The sequence below is a fragment of the Tasmannia lanceolata genome, unplaced genomic scaffold (genome assembly GCF_043159265.1).
Source record: "Tasmannia lanceolata isolate RefF3 unplaced genomic scaffold, GAP_Taslan_0.1 ptg000008l, whole genome shotgun sequence".
Classification (NCBI taxonomy): domain Eukaryota; kingdom Viridiplantae; phylum Streptophyta; class Magnoliopsida; order Canellales; family Winteraceae; genus Tasmannia; species Tasmannia lanceolata.
In genome coordinates this window covers 3,354,727-3,374,952 of record NW_027518685.1, presented here as the reverse complement: position 1 = coordinate 3,374,952, position 20,226 = coordinate 3,354,727, and the positions used below count along the sequence as shown (strand labels likewise).

At 39.3% G+C, this 20,226-nt stretch overlaps 1 protein-coding gene across 1 annotated transcript; it reads left to right on the top strand.

Moving 5' to 3' along the window:
• The first annotated feature begins 1,255 nt into the window (after positions 1 to 1,255).
• LOC143882557 (large ribosomal subunit protein uL2) lies at positions 1,256 to 18,566 on the top strand. Its single transcript, XM_077386028.1, has 2 exons — positions 1,256 to 1,804; positions 18,052 to 18,566. Exons 1-2 carry the CDS (start codon positions 1,365 to 1,367, stop codon positions 18,392 to 18,394), a joined length of 783 nt encoding a protein of 260 aa, XP_077242143.1. The 5' UTR covers positions 1,256 to 1,364; the 3' UTR covers positions 18,395 to 18,566.
• The last annotated feature ends 1,660 nt before the right edge of the window (positions 18,567 to 20,226 follow it).

Genomic DNA, 20,226 nt, shown 5'->3' with positions numbered 1-20,226 from the left:
CCCCCATCGGACCAAACGCTTACTATTACCGGGGTTGACGAGTAAATGTCTTTCTAATGTTTAGCGGCGTTCGAGAACGCCGGTAAAAGCCCTCTTTTGTTTTGGTTATAAAAGGGATTTTGCAAGTCATTGTGTGTGGTTTGGGTGGGGGGCGGGCTCCATTGGCTCCACCCATGAGTACAAGGGCACCCACATTGGACCAAATTGCACTTATTATTCATTTCAATTTACATTTTCTTGGGCAAATAAAAATGCAATTCGATGAGATAGTCCACTTGTGGCTCCTTTGCAGCCCGTCTTTGCAAGTACGCTCTTCATTTTAGCAATCCTCTATTCTCTAAAAATTTATGTAAAAGTCTGCAACACTAAATACTCTGATACAAATCTTGAAAGGACCCTAATAACTTGGTAAAGTGAATGAGACGTTAGTTGATAGGATTGAACATCGTAGGAGATCGGCAAACGAGATGGTTAATAGCCTAGCTAAAGCGGGAGTGCTAAGGGATGAGACGTTAGTTGTTTCACATTTGTAACTCCTATGAGGTTTGATTGTTTTAAATATTGGGGGGGGGGGGATCTTGCCCCATCCTGATTATAATAAATTGTCATTTTTCAAAAAATAAAAAATTGGGACCGAGTTCCTCCACGCGCCGGGGCCAAGTTTTATTCGATAATAGGAGATTTTATGTGGTGTAAGCCCTTTTAGTAGCTTATTTTTCAAAAAGTATTGTACAGACCACACTATAGGATGATCCAAACCGTCCATGTGATGGGCCACAACTTAAATAGGTCGATCTATAGAGGAACTGCTTATTATTGAAACCTCTATAGATCGGAAGGCTAGGATCATCTTATGGAAATAACTTTTGGGGCACAACCTATTAAGTTGTGGTATGCTGATAAGATTAGAAGGGGTTTCAATAATATGCAGTTCCTCTATAGATAGGAAGGTTGGGATCATCATGTAGAAATGAATTTTTGGGCACAACCTATTTACATTGTGGCTCATCAAATGGACGGTTTGGATCATCCTATAGTATGGGGTGTACAGTCCATCTTGAAATCTGTATAGATCTAGGGCGATGATATTTTAAATCCCCCTAAAGTACGCATTGATTTGAAGTCAAAATGCAGAGAGCGTTAAAGTTGCCCACTGTTCACGTTATAAGGGGGCGAATTCCTACTGCAGAGGGGGTGAAAATATCATTACCCTAGATCTATTGCGTCATTAAAATAAAAACGAAGGGCCGTTTTCCAAATACGCCCTTTTCTTTTTCTAGGGCAAATAAAATCTTCTTAATCGTGTAAACTGCCTTCTTCTTCCTCCGTTTCCTTAAACCCTAATCCTAACCCTAGGATCCGAGATGGGGCGTGTGATCCGAGCCCAGCGTAAGGGTGCAGGATCGGTGTTCAAGTCCCACACCCACCACCGAAAGGGCCCAGCCCGGTTCCGAAGCCTCGACTTTGGCGAGAGGAATGGCTACCTAAAGGGAGTCATCACCGAGATCATACACGATCCGGGCCGCGGAGCCCCACTGGCTCGAGTCACGTTCCGACACCCTTTCCGTTACAAGCATCAGAAAGAGCTATTCGTTGCTGCAGAGGGCATGTACACCGGACAATTCGTGTATTGCGGTAAGAAGGCCAATCTCATGGTCGGAAATGTTCTTCCCCTCCGATCCATCCCTGAAGGTGCTGTAGTCTGCAACGTTGAACACCATGTTGGTGATCGCGGTGTCTTTGCCAGAGCCTCGGGTGATTATGCCATCGTTATCAGTCATAATCCTGATAATGGCACCACTAGGTATGTAGATTTACACCATTCTTTCGTGTATGCACTTGTGTTTATCCTTTTCTGGGAATTGGGTATTTGTTAATGCTGCCTCTGTTTGCTTTTTCATGTTTTGTTGTCGTGTATTTTATTCTTTTTCGGTGTTTTGGAAGGACTTTAGGGAGAAATTGTTTTTTTTTTGTTTTGGTATTTTATGATTTTTGTTAAAAGGTATTTGATGCAAACCCAGGCATGATTCATGCATGATTAATCCTAGCCACTCATATTGCGCCACCCATGTTGCCACACTACCACCGTCAATCTTTTGGATTTGAATAATAGCCAATAATGGTATGCTGATAAGATTAGAAGGGAGATTAAGAGAAAATCTCTCTAGTGGTTAATTTGAATTTGAATAATGGCTTGTAATTACTAATTAGAAGGTAGATTCGGAGAGAATCTCTCTATTAGTTAATTTGAAGTTGAATAATGGCCAAGAAACAAAGTGATTGTAATTAAGAGGGAGATTACGAAAGAATCTCTCTGGTAGTTAATTTGAATTTGAATAATGATAGGATAAATAAGAAATTAAGAGATGAATTGGAAAATAGTTCCCCTTGAAGATAACATTTCATGTGATTTTCAGTTATATTTAATAGAATAGAATTGTAGATCATCTTCCTTGTCGTATTCGATTAGGGATCTTATCATCTAGTATAAGTCATTTAAAAAAAAATAAAAAAATAAAATACATCTAGTATAAGTGCATTTCGATCCACCATGGTTACTAACACAAAGCTTGCCAAGGAGATCGATCACATGGAGGATCATTTTGGCAAGTTAGTAGCAACGATTCATGTGGGATTTGATAAGTAGCATTGTTGATACAAGTGATGCAAGAGGAGATTGGTTCGATCAAGAACTGATCACAACAATCAAGCCCCCAACCTTAATCACGACCTCCACCATCAGCCCCACGATATGAAGATATTTTTCACCGACATCTTCATGCCCACCCAAGTTTGATATTCCGAAGTTTGATGTGGATGTTTTGACTGGCTTGGTCTATAGGGCTGAGAATTACTTCTCATTTTATCAAGTACAAGAGGGAGGTCGCATATAAATTGTATCCATCCATCTTGAGAAGGGGTCAACCAATGGTAGGAGAAGATGAAAGGTACACTGTCCTGACCTTAATTTGATGAGGCTTTTTGTGTTCATTTTGGACCGAGCCAATTTGAAGATTTAACCGGATCATTGATTAGGCTCAAATGACCATCGTTCGAGAATATCAACTCCAGTTTGAAAGACTCGCCAATCGAACCTATGGGCTCACAGAATCATTCTTAAAGAGCTGCTTTATCAGTGGATTTAGACAGGACATTCTTCATGAGGTTCAAGGACTACGTCCGGGTACTTTGATGCACATCATTGCCCTTGCTTGATCTCAAGAGGAGAAGCTGATGGCACAATGCTTTTTTTGTTTGATTCTTATCAGGGGCAATCGATTCCATTTCTATGGTAGGTAATGCAACTATGAATCTATTGGAGCGTTCGATCCTGGCTCAGGATGAACGTTGGCAGCATGCTTAGCACATGCAAACGATTAACAAGAAAAGATCTTTGATATCACGCTAGGGCCACGACACCACGGGACCCTCTATTAGACCTGAAGACTCCAATTGGATCAAGTAATCATCTTCCTCCCTCTAGAACACTTAAGACCTTAGAAGCACGAAGCGGGGGCGGGGGCGAGGGCGGGAGCGGGAGCGGGGGCGGGGGAGCGTGGGGGTCTAGAAGAATCTAAGGTTGGGAGCGTCATGGGAGCGCCTGTGTAATATTTTCTTTGTCATTCAAAATTCAAGTGTATCAAAAATAATAATTTGCAACCATCTTTATATATATGTTTCAAAGTTTAAGTACATAAAAAAGTATCAATTTCCAACTTCCCAACCATCATTATATATATTTCAAAATTTAAATACACCAAAAAGACAAAAAGTAGTAATTTCTAATCATCTTCATTTCCGCGCCCTCTTTGCTTGTGCTTGCTGAACACGCCTCCTTGCTTGCTCCAATGAATTACCTTGAAGAGTTGGAGGAGTTTGATGCAAGGAAGTTAGTGACGGTGGGACTAAGGTAGTAGGTGGTGTGGAGAGAACGGCATCATCACTAGGATCGATATCATCATCATCATCATCATCAGATAATGGTTTCTCTCTTGCCTCTATTGTTATGATATCTTCCTCAATGTTGTCATCACTTGGATAAGCATCCCAATTTTTATAGGATGCTTCATAATCCTCTCGAAATCTTGATAACAATCTTTGATTGTAATGCACAAAAACAAGTTTTTCCGCACGGTCCGCATTTAGTCGATTCCTTTTCACGCTATGAATGTAAGAATAAGTACTCCAACACCTTTCAGCACAAGAGGTGTTAACACTCTGTGACAATACTTTAATTGCTAGAGAATATAATTCAGGGGCTAGTCCACCATATAAGTGCCACCATGAAAGTATTGGCATTGTCTCCCTATCACTCACAGATTGAGGCTGTGCAAAAACACCTTTGTTACTAACAAAATCACTGATTTGTTGCCTTATTAAAGCAACTTCTGATGGTCCAGGAATCATCCTATCAAGTGCTTTAAGATAGCCTTTTTGCACCTCAGTATCAAAATGAGGTTTTGTCCTCTTCACACCACCTGGGGCATGCTTTGAAAGCCAAGAGTTTGTATAGTATTTGGGGACAAGTACGTAAGCAAGACAATGTAATGGTATGTTCATCTTGTCCCATCTCTCCACCACAAGATTATGAATCTTCTTATACATTACTTGATCATGAGAAAGAGTATCCTGAATTTGCCCCAACATTGTATCCATTTGTTCGTATACTTCTCCAATCACCGCTTTATCTGAATCAGAAAATCTCAACATTTTGTAAATAGGCTTCAACACTTTTAGTACTCTCTCTGATTTTCTCCAAAATTCATCATCCATAATAGTGCTACGAACAATGTCATGTTGGTCTGCCGATGCTCTTCTTCTTAGATTTTCCCATTGCCTATTTACAGCCATAGATACTAAAGCAGCCCGGACTTTTACAAGGCGTTGAATGACTATATAATGGTGAGCAAATCTTGTTTTCTTGACCCTCAGAAGCTCCAAATCAGAAAATGTTTTAAATAAAAACTGACAAGAACTATGATTCTTTACATATATAACTATTGCTTTCCCTCTTTTGTATGTTTCACCAACAAATGCTAAAGATGGATGCTCGGATTTACCAATATCTTTCATCAATAAATTTAATGTATGAGCCAAGCAACCTGACCAAAATATGTGAGGGTACTTACTTTCTATTATTGCTCCTGCAGACTTGCAATTGGAGGCATTATCGGTGATTACTTGCACCACATTGGATGGCCCAACATAATCAATGGCCTTGAACAACAACTCAGCAATATTCTGTGCGGATTTGTCGATCGACGAAACATCATGTCCATTTATAAACATCGCTCTACCACCTGAGGCAGCCATGATGTTGATCAGAGTCTGATTTTTTTGGTTAGACCACCCATCTGAAACAATAGATACGCCGTGAGTATTCCAATCCTCCATTAAAGGGCTGAGTGCCTGTCTCATCTTCGTCTGCTCTTTGTCTAACAAAGTGGTCCTCACCTTTTCATAATTGGGAGATTTATAGCCCTTTGGTGCATTATTGATGGCGGTAATCATATCTGCCCAAAGAGGAGATCTAACAACATGAAAGGGAATACCATTGCCATAGAGACACCTTGCAATCTTTTGATCAACCTCTTCTCTTGAACTGATATTAAACATTTTGTCAATTGCCTTCATTGAAGAGGGCGTATTAGAGGGCATTTTTAGTGCCGGAGTTGCTAGTGGAGGCTTTCGAGCTTTAGAATTTCCGCCAAAGACACGCTTTGCATCTGCTTCTTCTTGTTTCAATATCCCGCGCTCTATCGTGCTCAACTTCGTACATAATTGAATTCCTTGAGCTCGTTGGCCTGGTAAGGTACCAATTAAGTGGGCACGGACTCGTGAATAAGATCCTGTATAAGGTTCTGATCTGCATCCAAAGTTGCACACAAATTTTGCTGATCCACCTCCTCCTTTAGGGTTTGCTCCTTCACATTGAACCTTAGTAACATATTTCCAAAGTGGAGTGGCTGATGGCTCTTCATATTCATCTTCATTGCTAGCTTCTTGAAAATCCAGATTTTGGTTTGAAGTCTGGAAGGCATCCATTATACCTGTAAAAAAGTGTGGCTCTCCTTGTATCGAATCAGGTTGCTTAGAAATAAAAGGAGAGAGGGAAAAGGGATTTGGAGTCTTGCTGCTTATACTTACCAATAGAAAGTGAAAATGGCTTTGATGGAGTCCTGCACTGCACTCGTGCTGCTTACACAGATGAGGAGAGATTGAAAAGGCAAAAGTGGGCGGAAAGGCAAAATTGATGGAGCAAGGGTTCCATATGGAGACGAGAGAGAGAGAAAAGGCAAAACTGATTGGGATTCTTGTATGTAGAGAGGGGAAAAAACAAAAGTGAAAGATGTGAAAAGACAAAAGTAATGGATGGAAAAAAATACACAACGTTGGGGTATATGGAGTGGGAGTTTTCTAATTTGTCAGGCTTTTGGTTGTCCATGCTTTGAAACTACTTAATGCTATTTTAACTTTTGTATACATTGTAATTTTGCTCAAATTAAATGGGCCTTAACTATTTTTCTTTAACATACACTAATCCAACCCAAGCCCATATTTCCCTACTCTATTTTAAAAGAATGCATGCACGTACATACAGACACAATATAAAAAGTATTTATTAGAAAATTCATCAGGGCTCATGTTGTTCAAAGATCTAAACCGTTCATTTATCGGGTCCAAATGTAAATACACATTTGCCCAAAAATAATCTCCATAAGATGATCCCAGTCCTTCGATTTGTAAATGTTTAGAATGGATGTGATAAGAAAATTAAATTTTAAGTTAGAATAATCTCAGTCATTCACACAAAAGTGGATGGCTGAGATTATAATAATAGTTATGATTCATTTACTTTAGTAATTCTCAATTGCCTTTAATACATTATTATTAGGCATGTTTAGAAAAAATAATGAGTGCCCTTATCAAATTAACGGAGTGCCAAATATCATTCTTAAAGAGGAAAGATATTGGGAAATCAAGAAGGGAAGTGACATATTTGCCCCCTTTTCTACTAAGGACAACCCCCTCTAGTGCAAAAGTGTAGTCATAAATACACTGTAGGTGCCTGTTCAAAGTAAAAAAGGGCTAATATATCATTTCTCAATCAAAGAATTAAACAATAGTATTTCTGTTGACTTTTCCATAGATATTTTTGCATCCCAAACAGGCTGTGCAATCAAAAGAGTTCATAGAAACTTTCCAAACGTTATTTTTCCTTCCAAACTTTTAAGACATTCCAATTTCCAAAGTTCCAAAAAACACTTTCAACGATGAGGCTTTTTGTTTTTACCAAAAGAACCTTTTTTCCAGAAATATCTATTCTTCATTCTTGTAGAGGGTAGAATGTTATTATTACACATTTAGCTGGCTTTTTAGGAAAATTAAATATGAAAGAATAAAAAAACCCTAAGCTAAACGGCAGTCTCCATTAACGATGTTGGAAAGAGGTGCTTCATTCGGGAGAAATGGAAGGGCCTTTCGCATGCAGTGGGGAGAAATCACCTTCGTTGAATCTGTGTTTTCGAGCAAAACATCTGTTAGCCTGCAAAACATCCTAAAAGATCAGAGATTTTGACATCCATAAGGTTAGATTCTTCACTGATCATGTAAATCCTTTGTTATTAGTTGTTGTTTCTATTTTTTTGAAAAATCTGTCATAATCTGTGTTCTTTTTCTCTTTGTGTTTCTTTACTTTTCTTTTCTTTATCATTTATGTGTTTATTTTTATTTTCCGAGACTTTGGGGGCACGATCCTTAGCCGATCCTTAGTGAGGAGCGCGGAATCGCGGTTCTCACATGGGAGCGGCATCCATGTGCACGATTCCTGCTTCTAAGCTTAAGACCAATCGAGGCTAAAGAACGTTGTAATAAGGGTTTATGCTACAATTGCGATGAGAAGTTTAGTTCAAGGCATCGTTGTAAAACATTAATTATTTGTTATCGAAGGGAAGTGATTGGACGAGGTTGATGAACGTAGGGTCGATGACAACTTCAAAGATGAACCTGGAAGACCAGGTTTCTTCAATGGGGGGGAGGTATGATACAAACCAAGGCAGGATTCATGCATGATTGATCCTAGCGGTCAATATTGCCACAATCCAACCGTAGATCGTTTGAATTTGAATAATAGCTAAGAATGGTATGTGGATAAGATTAGGAACGAGATTAAGAGAAAATCTCGAAGTTAAATTGGATTTGAATAATGGCTTGTAATTAGGAGGTACATTAGGAGAGAATCTCTCTATTAGTTAATTTGAATTTGAATAATGGCTAAGAATGATAGGGTAGTATAGTGATTATAATTAAGAGGGAGATTATGAGAGAATCTCTCTAGTAGTTAATTTGAATTTTATTTTGATTTTGAATTTGAATGAGGAAGGGATAAATTGGAAGCTGAGAGAAAAGAGAGCTAACATGAGAAATCTTGCATAACCGAAAGGTGAATTGGAAAAATCGTTCCTCTCGAAGAGAACATTTTATGTGATTTTATGCTATATTTAATAGAATACATCATCTTCCTGGTTGTATTCGATTGAGGATCTTATCAGTATTTGATGTTTTTCTTTGTATCTTCGGAGGTCTTTATAAGGTTTCTTTGTTATCTTTATGCTCCATTTGGTTGCCAGTAAAATTTTTGTCCTAGGAAGTTTTAGTAAAATTTTGGTCCCATCCCATGCTTGGTTGCCTTTTAGCACTAGAATTTTTTTAATCCCACTCTTGTAATGATTGCTTGTGTGGTGAATTTTGTTAATCCCACTCTTGTAATGATTGCCTTTTCATCCCATCCCAAAATAATCCCAGGAACCAAAAATAAGCTTGAGAAGAATATTTTTCTTCCCAACAGTTCAAGCAACCAAACAAAGTTTTTTTTTTCCCACCAATCTCCTTGGATTTTTTTTCTCCCACATAAATCCCTGGAACCAAAAAAAACCCAGCAACGAAACAGAGCATAAGGGTTTTATAAGGATTTTCTGTGATTTTTTTTAAAAATCTTTTATTGGTTTCTTATGTGGGGCTAACCTCATTGTTGTTGATCCTTATTTTATAGCATAATCATTTTTGTTAGGATCAATGGTGTCGCTCGTGCTTATGGAAACCATTTTGGGTTTAAAAACTGTGAGGATGACCCCTCTACAAATTTAGAAAGTGTTTTATTGATTTCGTAAATACTTTCCTAATATGACGTGTCAATTGAATTTTGTCTCTTCATTCAAGAAGTAGCAGTGACGGAAAAAGTTCAACTCAACTCAACAAAGCCTTTGTCCCAAACTAGTTGGGGTCAGCTAAATGAATCCTTTAGATAAATTTATGAAGAAGGTGAAAGGAATCTACCCGGCTCTAATCCTGGCTCTAGTTGGGTTCTTCTCCGTGGATCATTTTCTTCTATTCTATCCTATCCAAGGTCATGTTCTCTGTTATGTTCCTAGCTATCAAGTCTTTCCTCACTGTTTCTACCCAAGTTGTTTTCGGCCTGCCCCTACCTCTTTTTACTCCATCAACTTGGCAAAAGTTACCTCTTCTCACTGTAGTATCCAAAGGCCTACGTTGATATGTCCAAACCATCTTAAGCAGTGCTCTCTCATCTTCTTTGCAATTGGTGTCACCCCCACCTTTTTACGAATGTCTTCATTTTTAATTCTATCTAACCTTGTGTGGCCGCACATCCATCTAAGCATTCGTATCTCCGCTACACTCATCTTATGCACATGCTTGTACTTGGTGTCCCAACATTTTGAGCCGTACAACATGGCTGGCCTCACTGCTGTCTTATAAAACTTTCCCTTCAACTTGGTAGGGATTTTATAGTCGCACAGAACTGCTAAGGCAAGCTTCCACTTCAACCAACCTGCTCTTATTCTAGGGTTAACATCCTCTTCAATGTCTCCTTCCTTATGTAAAATTGAACCAAGATAGCAAAAGATATCCCTCTGAGTTACCTCCTGTCCCGTCATATTTACTACATCCTCGTCCCGCCTCCTTACATTACATTACTAAAGTTGCACTCCATATACTCTGTCTTAGTCCTACTCAGTCTAAAACCTTTAGATTCCAAAGTAGTTCTCCATAACTCTAACTTAGCATTTACTTCTTTGGTTTCGTCGATTAATACTATGTCATCTGCAAATAACATACACCACGGCACCTCATCCTAGATACCCTCCGTAAGCTCATCCATAACTAGCGTAAAAAGATAAGGGCTTAGAGCTGATCCATTACTAGTGACGGAAAAAGTTCAATTTAATTTAAATAGTCTTGGGAGTTGGGATCTTCCTTTCATTGTTTTTGTCATTGGGGCTACCTATGCATGTATCTCATGTTAGGAAGTGGCTACCTATGCATGTATCTCATGTTAGGAAGTTATTCCCAATCTGAGATTTGATGCCTGCAATAATGACTATAGCTCTTGAGATAAATGAATTTTTTTGAACGACGGATTTCAGCTCCTTATTGATCTGATGATGTTATTTTATATTAGAATATTGGGAAATTAAGAGAAATATATATTTCGGCCTTCAAATTTTGGTGAATCTTTCATTTATAGATGAAAGAGGAGAACAAATGCACTGGACATGGCCCATGAAGGACCAAGCTCAGCCCGATTCCTTAATTTTAAAAGGGATTTGCTCTCTTTATGGAGCCATTTCCTTTCAGCACTATACTGTTGTTGGTACTGACTCAACTTGTTAATGCATCATCTGCAGATTGGTATCAATTTAGATTGGCCTTGATATTCTCTTTGAGCATGTCAGCTAGGTCGGCTTCTTTCCTACTATTCCCTCTATATATTGTTTCTTTTTTTGAAATGATGAAATTTTATTAGCACCAAAGGGCAAACCCAAGCAACCGAGATGGTCAATACAAACCCAAGTGTCCGAAATGGTCAATACAGCAAGCATGAAAGGGGAAGGAAATGGTAGAGAAAAAAAATGTACAATAAAAGAACTAGGTCGAGAAGGCAAAAGAATAAACAACTCTAGCCTTTCCTTGGCTACACCGGCTCTGGCTAGCCTATCTGCCTCTGCATTTGCTCTCGTTGCTGGAAGGCAATACTAGAACTGAGCACACCCGATCCTGAATTTTGTCAATTCGATGTGCAAATCTCCACGGGCGGGAAAGGCTCCCCTTCAACCATCTAATCACATTTAGGAAGTCCCACTCTACCACCAGGCTGTCTCTAGCTAGGCTAGTGATGCCGATGCTTGACCCATCAAAAATCAGTTTTAGCTTTCTCGGCTCTGGTGGAACCCATGCGCTTCTATAGAAACCAGATGGACACCTTCCAAAGAATCTTTCCTTTCTTTAGATATGGCACAAAGAACCTACAGTCTAACAAGTCACTCATCCTCAACAGGAATACCCAAACCAAGTCAAACCTATTCAGCACTCTCCTCCATACCTCCCTAGACAGCTTACAATGCAAGAAAGAGTGATCAACCATATCTCCGAATGCCACGCATGAGGCACAATGGTCGATGATTAACATGTTGCGGTTGCGTAACAAAGAACCTACAGTCTAACAAGTCACTCATCCTCAACAGGAATACCCAAACCAAGTCAAACCTATTTAGCACTCTCCTCCATACCTACCTGGACAGCTTACAATGCAAGAAAGAGTGATCAACCATCTCTCCTAATGCCCCGCATGAGGCACAATGGTCAATGATTAACATGCTGTGGTTGCGCAAGTGGTCAACCGTAAGGATTTTGTCTAGGAAGGCTGTCCATCCGAATGCGCAGACCCTGGGTGGGGCCGGGATGTCCCAAATCTTAGAGAGGTGAGAGTCCTTGGCCAGGGAACACTTGGTTGTTGAATGACTTGAAGCTAAAATCCCCAAAGGAGCACCGGATCCAAACCCTTTTATCTTCCCTAGAATTCTTGATATAGCAAGAAGTCTGCACCATCTCCAACATTCTAGATATATGATCCAACTCCCTCTCAAAAAAATTCCTCCTAAAGTTAAACTTCTAACTCCTCTCTAAATTGTTTGTGACTTTGTTCATACACCCTATTCATGCTTTACATATGAATATTTTAATAAATTTAAAAAGAAGGCCGTGGTTACCAGAACCACGCCTGGAAAGTGGGAAGTCTGAGTCTGATGCTAGGGAATCACATTACCGAAGTGTAATTTGAATTTCTTCGCATAAAATGGGGAAGCTTGGGACAGAAAATGCAACGTTTTGAAACTGGGAATTGCAAGCTTTAAGGTTGAAAAACATGATTCCTAGAAATAGGGAAACACGAATCTGGAATTGGGATTTGCTATTCCTGGAATTCCTGAATCTTGTTTCCTTTGTTTTCAAAATTGTGTTTCCTTTTTTTTTTATCTACGCACATTTTAATGCCATTTAGACAAAATAGCATTACGGTGAGGCAATATTAAATGTCTTTACTCTTTAGAAATGGTCTTTCAGTGAATTCGTGCAAACAGAGAAAATCCCTAAAATCATTTTGTTTTATGCTGTCTTGAAGTAGAACAACTTTATAGAGTTCTTAGGATGGCTATGTACTTAAATTCATTAGACTACTCACTTTCTATACATTCAGTCACAATGTTGGAACTGCTTAAGCTAACTGAGTTATAGGAGAAGTTTCTTATAATTCCTTTGCTTCATAACTCTTCTGGAATAATCATTTTTTTTTCATATTTTCATTACTTGTTAGTTTCGAATTGTGACCATGATGAGGAGGGAAGAGAAGGAGAGGAAAAGTGTTCATGAGGTTGGAGATCCCAACCCACTAACATTTTATTTCTTTTGTAAGTGGGAAAACCCAAACAGGATCCACACTTGAATCACTTAAGTGCACTTAAGTGAGAGCATTTCATAATGTAAGGAAAAATTCCTACAATGCCTTTAGTACATATAAATCCCCAATAAACCCCATGAAATGCCTATATGGACCCCAGTGTACCACTAATTCTTCAACATCTCAAGCTGGCATAGATGTCGCGCACTTCTGACAGGTCCAAGACATCATGACATAATGAAAGGTTGCTAGTCGCTTTTATAAATAAATCTTCCAATTGAGAGATAGAACAAACAAGTGGGGTAGCAATGTGCTTGGAAGTCACTTATTCCTGATCAAAATGACAAATAACTTTGATGTGCTTCATTCTTTCTTGAAACACTGGATTAGAGGCAATGTGAATAACGACCTAATTGTCTTAGTAAAGTTTCATTAGAGTTGACACTCCAACACCCGTCTCTGTCAGGAGAGAAGACAATGTTACGTGCATAACAATTTGCTTTCATTTGGTTGTTCGGATAAGCATGCTGATCTGGCATTTGAGATAAGCAACATGGGTTTTGGGTAGATTTTAGGATGTTCTTATCATTTTGCAAGTTTTTAGGAAAGTTGCTATTGTGTAGGAGTTGGCACGTAGGGTGTTGGTTGCTAATGTTTAGGTATGTGGGAGTTGTTTTCTCTTTAAATAATATGTAACCAGTCGTTTTAAGGGTGAAGAAATTATTCTAGAGAACTGTGTCTTGGGCACAAGGAGGACGACCCTTCCCTCGAAGCGGGTCAAGAGGCTGATCTTCCCTCTAAAAAGATCAAATTAGTTTCGAACCGATCTAGGTTCGTAACAAGTGGTATCAGAGCAGTCGATCTTGCGCCATGGCTACATACCACGAGATCTTTGATTTAATGCGTGGGGATATTTGCAAGTTTTTTTTTTCAAAATTTATGGAAGAACAACGACGATTTTCGGAAGGCCTGAACAAAATTAGCATGCTGATCAAGGAAATGTGAGAAGAAAGAAAGCTAAATCTGAAAAATGCTCAAATTGATGCCGGTGAAGATAATTTGGTGGAACGTCATGCCAAGGCTCATCTTGATTTTGTTGTTCGCTCATTTCATCGGTTCGATGCGCCGCAATAAAAAATCATATTTCTTTTCCAGTTTGATCTCAAGAGATTTTGAAGGTGGAGTTCAAAGGTTCACGGTCGTTGTTTTTTAAGGTGGAACTCCAATGTCAGATGTGTTGCTCAGCAAAGTCATGCCCAATACGATTTGGGACCCGGGTGGAATCAATTTTTTCTCCAATAATCCAACCTTGGGGACAAGATTGATTTCAAGGGGGGGGGGGGGGGGGGGGGGGAATGTTACGTGCATAACAATCTGCTTTCAGCATTGTGGGGGTGGGGGTGTGTGCGCGCAAGAGCGCGGGGTTTGGGGGCGGGGGGTCATCCACTCTAGCTTAAGAGACTATCAGCTTTTTCAGACTGATAGTAAGGTTTTCATCATGGAAGGAACCAATATGAGGAGCGAAAAGAGGAGAGGAATCCTGTTTTAGAAGTGTTTTCCTTGCAAATTCGATTAACCTAAACTGATATTATTTGCAAATAAGGACTAATTTTGGTGTTATCCAAAGCTGCCCTTAGGAAACAATGCTCTGAAGTTGAAGAAACATAGCTGCAAGATCAGACATGATATTATACTATCATGGAAGTACATGGATCCTTTGTTAGTGAATGATTGGATTACAAAATAATCATGTGCTTTTGGGTTTCTGTCTATCTTCAGATTGGCATTTTATTGTTATTTTCCTCATGTGAGGTTCCTCTTTGGTTGGCCTGATGGGTTGAAGGTCTAAAATATTATGCACTTAATTATTTATTCCTGCTTTACATATGAATTTTTTCATAAATTTAAAAAGAAAACCGTGATTACCAGAACCACTGAACCACCCCTGGAAAGTGGGAAGTCTGAGTCTGATGCTAGGGAATCACAATACCGAAGTGTAATTTGAATTTCTTCGCATAAAATGGGGAAGAGTGGGACAGAAAATGCAATGTTCTGAAACTGGGAATTGCTAGGTTTAAGGTTGAAAAACATGATTCCTATAAATAGGGAAGCACGAATCTGGAATTGGGATTTGCTATTCCTAGAATTCCTGAATCTTGTCTCCTTCGTTTTCAAAATTGTGTTTCCTTTTTTTTATCTACCCACATTTTAATGCCATTTACGCAAAATACCATTATGGTGAGGCAAAATTAAATGTCTTTAGAAATGGTCTTTCAGTAACTTTGTGCAAACAGAGAAAACCCCTAAAATCATTTTGTTGTATGTTGTCTTGAAGGAGAGCAACTTTATAGAGTTCTTAGGATGGCTATGTACTTAAATTCATTAGACTACTCACTTTCTATACATTCAGTCACAATGTTGGAACTGCTTAAGCTAACTGAGTTATAGGGGAAGATTCTTATAATTCCTTTGCTTCATAACTCTTCTGGAATAAGTCATTTTCTTGTTAGTTTCGAATTGCGACCATGATGCGGAGGGAAGAGACGGAGAGGAAAAGTGTTCATGAGGTTGGAGATCCCAACCCACTAACATTTTAATTCTTTTGTAAGTGGGAAAACCCAAGCAGGACCCACACTCGAATCACTTAAGTGAGAGCATTTCATAATGTAAGGAAAAATTCCTACAATGCCTTTAGTACATATAAATCCCCAATAAACTCATGAAATGCCTATATGGACCCCAGTGTACCACTAATTCTTTTACATCTCAAGCTGGCATAGATGTCGCACACACCTGACAGGTCCAAGACATCATGGAAGGTTGCTAGTCGCTTTTATAAATATATCTTCCAATTGAGAGGTAGAACGAACAAGTGGGGTAGTAATGAGCTTGGAAGTCACTTATTCCTTATCAAAATGACAAATAACTTTGATGTGTTTAGTTCTTTCTTGAAACACTGGATTAGAGGCAATGTGAATAACTACCTAATTGTCTTAGTAAAGTTTCATTAGAGTAGACACTCCAACACCCATCTCTGTCAGGAGGGAAGACAACCACATTAGGTCACTGCCGATGATTGAAACACCTCTGATAGGTTCTAGCTCCCCCACATTACTAGACAACCTCCAACAAATGTACACTAGCTGAGTAGCTGGTAGTTGATTTCCTTTCATATATAATAGAACTTTTCCAGGTGACCCTTTGAGATAGCTCACTAGGCCAAGAGAAACTTCCCAATTGTAAAGGCAAGAGAATTGCATGGATTGTCTAGTTATACATTGTATTCAATGTCTGGGCGTGTGATTGTCAAGGGATTTGAAATACTGAATGATCAATGAGTAAAATATCAGCCATAATTGGAAGAGGCATGGGAGACACCAATGGCATAGGAACAATTGTGTCACCTATAAATGGAAAAATAGGGAACATCTTCGAGGAATGCAGCATGAAAAATGCATTTGTATCGTCTGTGTAGACTAGAATAGCTAAGAAGACATATTTGAGTGATTGGGAATCCTACTTGTTTCTAGTTAGACCAAGAACATGACAAAATAGACACACCCGAAGACCTTTGGTGGTAATGTTAATGGTAGATTATCATGTTTAAGAATTTATTAGGGATACTTTCCTTCCAAAACAGGAGTATCTATTTTATTAATCATATAGGAGTATCTAAGCTCCTCCGCCATGCCACCCACTGATAGCCGTTCTATTATATTAAATATAGGGTGGCGAAAAGTATTCATGATAACATCTCTTTTTAGTCGAGTTGAGCAGTAATTAATTCTGTTTAACTCCGCTTCAGGGCATTTCAGTGGGCAATAACCCTATCCCGACCTTTTGAGGGGTCAGCGTGGTGGTGGTGGTGGTGTGTGTGTGTGTGTGTGTGTGTGTGTGTGTGTGTGTGGGCGCGCGTGTGCGCGCCCGAGGTTGGTTTTTTTTTTGAGGGGGTGGGGGGGTCCACTCTAGCTAAGAGACTCAGTTTTTTCAGACTGATAGTAAGGTTTTCATCATGGAAGGAACCAAGATGAGGAGCGAAGAGAGGAGAGGGATCCTGTTTTAGAAGTGTTTTCCTTGTAAATTCGATTAACCTAAACTGATATTATTTGCAAATAAGGACTAATTTTGGTGGTATCCAAAGCTGCCCTTAGGAAACAATGCTCTGAAGTTGAAGAAACATAGCTGCAAGATCAGACATGATAGTATCATGGAAGTACATGGATCCTTTGTTAGTGAATGATTGGATTACAAAATAATCACCTGCTTTTGGGTTTCTGTCTATCTTCAGATTGGCATTTTATTGTTATTTTTCTCATGTGAGGTTTTAAGCATTTCAAAGGTCCTCTTTGGTTGGCCTGATGGGTTGAAGGTCTAAAATATTTTGCACTTAATTACCAGATGATACATCTAAAGTTTACGGAAGATGTTGATCGTGAGGTAGTCAGAAGCCTGGGTACACTTGTCTGTTGTGCCAATTCAAATTTATTGATGGATTCCCTCATCATTGGCTGAAATTTTATAAGTGCATAAGCAATGGCACAGAATGCAATATCATGGATTTTAGAAGCCAGTGGAGGAGTTGGAAGTGCTTTAACAGTTTAATCCAACACCATTGCTTTGGAATGCCCATTTACATATACATTACGTAGAGTAAATAAAATGTAAATATACTCTTTCTTGATTGCTGGGTGTAGGATTTTCGATGTAGAGAGATTTGACTGCAACGTGTTTCATGTGAACCATATTTAGGCCCTGTTTGATTGAGATTATTCCAACCGATTGTGACTCCAAAACCAAATTTGAGTCCAATAATTGGTTTTTGACTGTCAATCTCTTAGCATAATCTTAAACAAACAGGGCCTTAGTCTGCAGGTTTTACTCTGTTTTTTGTTCTTTTTAGTTATGAATTCTTGTTGTCCATTTAAAGCCATAAATTTTTCCGAAGAAAAAAGGATTTTAGAATTGCTTTCTACGTGGTCTGCTTTAAATGAGATGAGCCAGAAGCTTGCCAATATCTATCATCCGATTGTAGGAGATGTGGCCCATTTTGAATTGAAGATAGCATGCAACTCAAAACAGAATGTCGGGGTTGATGGTGACTCCTGGCTGTGATTTGATTTTTGTTTTTAATGTTATTAAACCTGCTTTGGAAAACAATTATATCATATCAGGTGATACAGTTTACTTCGAATTGAAGATATCATGTAATTCAAACAGAATGTTAGGGTCTTGATGAGTTTTTTTTATTATTTCACTTGTTTTGGAAATAATTCTATTTGATATCCTCATCATATCAGAATAAAGCTTCCTTCTGGGGCGAAGAAGATTGTGCCAAGTGGGTGTCGTGGAATGATCGGCCAGGTTGCTGGAGGGGGCAGGACGGAGAAGCCTCTCCTCAAGGCAGGGAATGCGTATCACAAGTACAGAGTAAAGAGGAACTGTTGGCCCAAGGTGCGTGGTGTAGCCATGAACCCAGTTGAGCATCCCCATGGTGGTGGTAACCACCAGCACATTGGACACGCGAGCACCGTGCGTCGTGATGCTCCTCCCGGGCAGAAGGTGGGTCTCATTGCCGCAAGGAGGACGGGTCGTCTCCGTGGACAGGCTGCTGCTACAGCTGCCAAAGCAGATAAGGCTTAGCGAGTTAGTCTTTTTTTTTTTGAATGATAGTTTTTTTTTTTTTTGTTTCACTATTCTGTTCTATCATTTGTGGTTGGGTTGAAAAGGGTTTTTCCTTGTCACTTAATTCCAACAGTCCCTGGAAGTTTTGTTTGAGTTTGAGGGCTGATCATTAGAAATGGTTTTAACTTTATTGCTTGAGTTATGCCCTTTTGATACAGATTCTTATCGTTATATCCAGACTTTCCATGTTTGTGGAACAGATGAATGTCCTGATAGGTGGAAAATCCTCTGTCCTCACTCTCCTTATTTTGGAAATGCAAGGCAACATTGGGAGATGATTTTTGGGGCACAGCCTATTTGCGTTGGAGCCCAACAAATCATTTGTTTGGATCCTCAAACACGGGGCCTCACTTTGTTACCCATTAGGACGTCTTATAAAAACTCCGGACCCAGACTGATCCGTTGGATCACACTTTATATGAGTGGGCCATCTAATGATGATGTGGGTCCATTGCACTGTCTCATTGGAGCAAGACCCAACCCTCAATACGATGAGACGCACATTGTCGAAAAGTCTGATGGAGTGTCTTGCATCTGAATACAGTTTTGCCTTTGTTTTTTAGTAAAGATGATAAAAATACCCTGACCCAGATTGACCATTGTCCCCTTAAGATGATTGTGTTGTGTTTGGCCTCTTCTCTCTCTTATCGGTCAGAGCAATAATTCAATAATGAAACTAAAAAAAAAATCTAATTTGACTGAATCAAGAACAATGAATTACCCATCACGTAAGCTGATTTTAACACAGGTTGAAGAGATTTAATACTAGAATGGTGAGATTATGATGTTGTGAATGTTACGTTGACTATAAACTGCATGTACTCAAACACGCAAACTCGTAACCCCCTTTACATGATCTTGGTCCCGTGCCGCATGAATGCCTCCTTTGCAAGATCAGTTCTACCAAAAATCAATCATTTAACTTTTTTTTTATGTAGGGTATCCCCACCCCAATTTTTAAGGCGGGAGTATTCCCTACGGATGCACGCAATCACCTGTAAACCATGCCCATCTGGTAAGCCGCGGGGATTCGAACTCGCGTCAATGGGGAGCATACCCATGACTTTAAGCCAAAGAGCCACACCGGTATGGGTTAATGATTTAAGCTAAAGACGACCTATTGATCAAGATTCTAGATCATTTAGGACCAACTGTAACAGGCTAAAGTTGTGGTTGTCTTGCCGATAAAAAAATTCGAGCATGTACACTTGACATGTATGGGTCTAGATCAAGCACTAGATATGTATGGGTCAAGATCTATGTACCACTTTTAACTCTCTTTGTTTTTGTTGTGGCCACAAGTTCTTGGATTCAGACTACAGGATGGTTGTGGTCTTGCAAGGAAAGATAGTAGATTTTCCATGGCATGGCCCAAGAAACATGGAAACCGTATCATGTATTCACGTGGCCGGGTGTGAGAGGAGAGGGGGAGAATAAACTAGGGAAAATGCATTTAAGAAGTGACGTAGGATGCGGACCTAATGTAAAAGGCGTAGGGTGTCCATTTTCTTGTTAATAGCCTTTGGAGTTGGGACTTGACTGGGTCTTCTCCTTAACATACCCAAAAGTCTTGCATTGGCACATACTAATCAAGGATAACAATTCCAAAACGGAACTCCATTCTGAAAATAAATATGAAAGAGAAAATGATCGAAGGTAAGAAACAAAACCTGCAAAGATTCTTGCATTGGATGTGATTCATGTGAATAAGTGGTCCTGGTGATTGGTTTGCCGTCAACATCTCTCTCTCTCTCTCAACCTTAAAACTTATTCGCCAGGATCAAAATAAG

Coding starts and splice junctions, on each gene's coding strand:
- LOC143882557 (XM_077386028.1), top strand. CDS start 1,365: ATGGGGCGTGTGATCCGAGCCCAGCGTAAGGGTGCAGGATCGGTGTTC. Junction 1,805..18,051: donor CCTGATAATGGCACCACTAG/GTATGTAGATTT, acceptor TCATCATATCAG/AATAAAGCTTCCTTCTGGGG.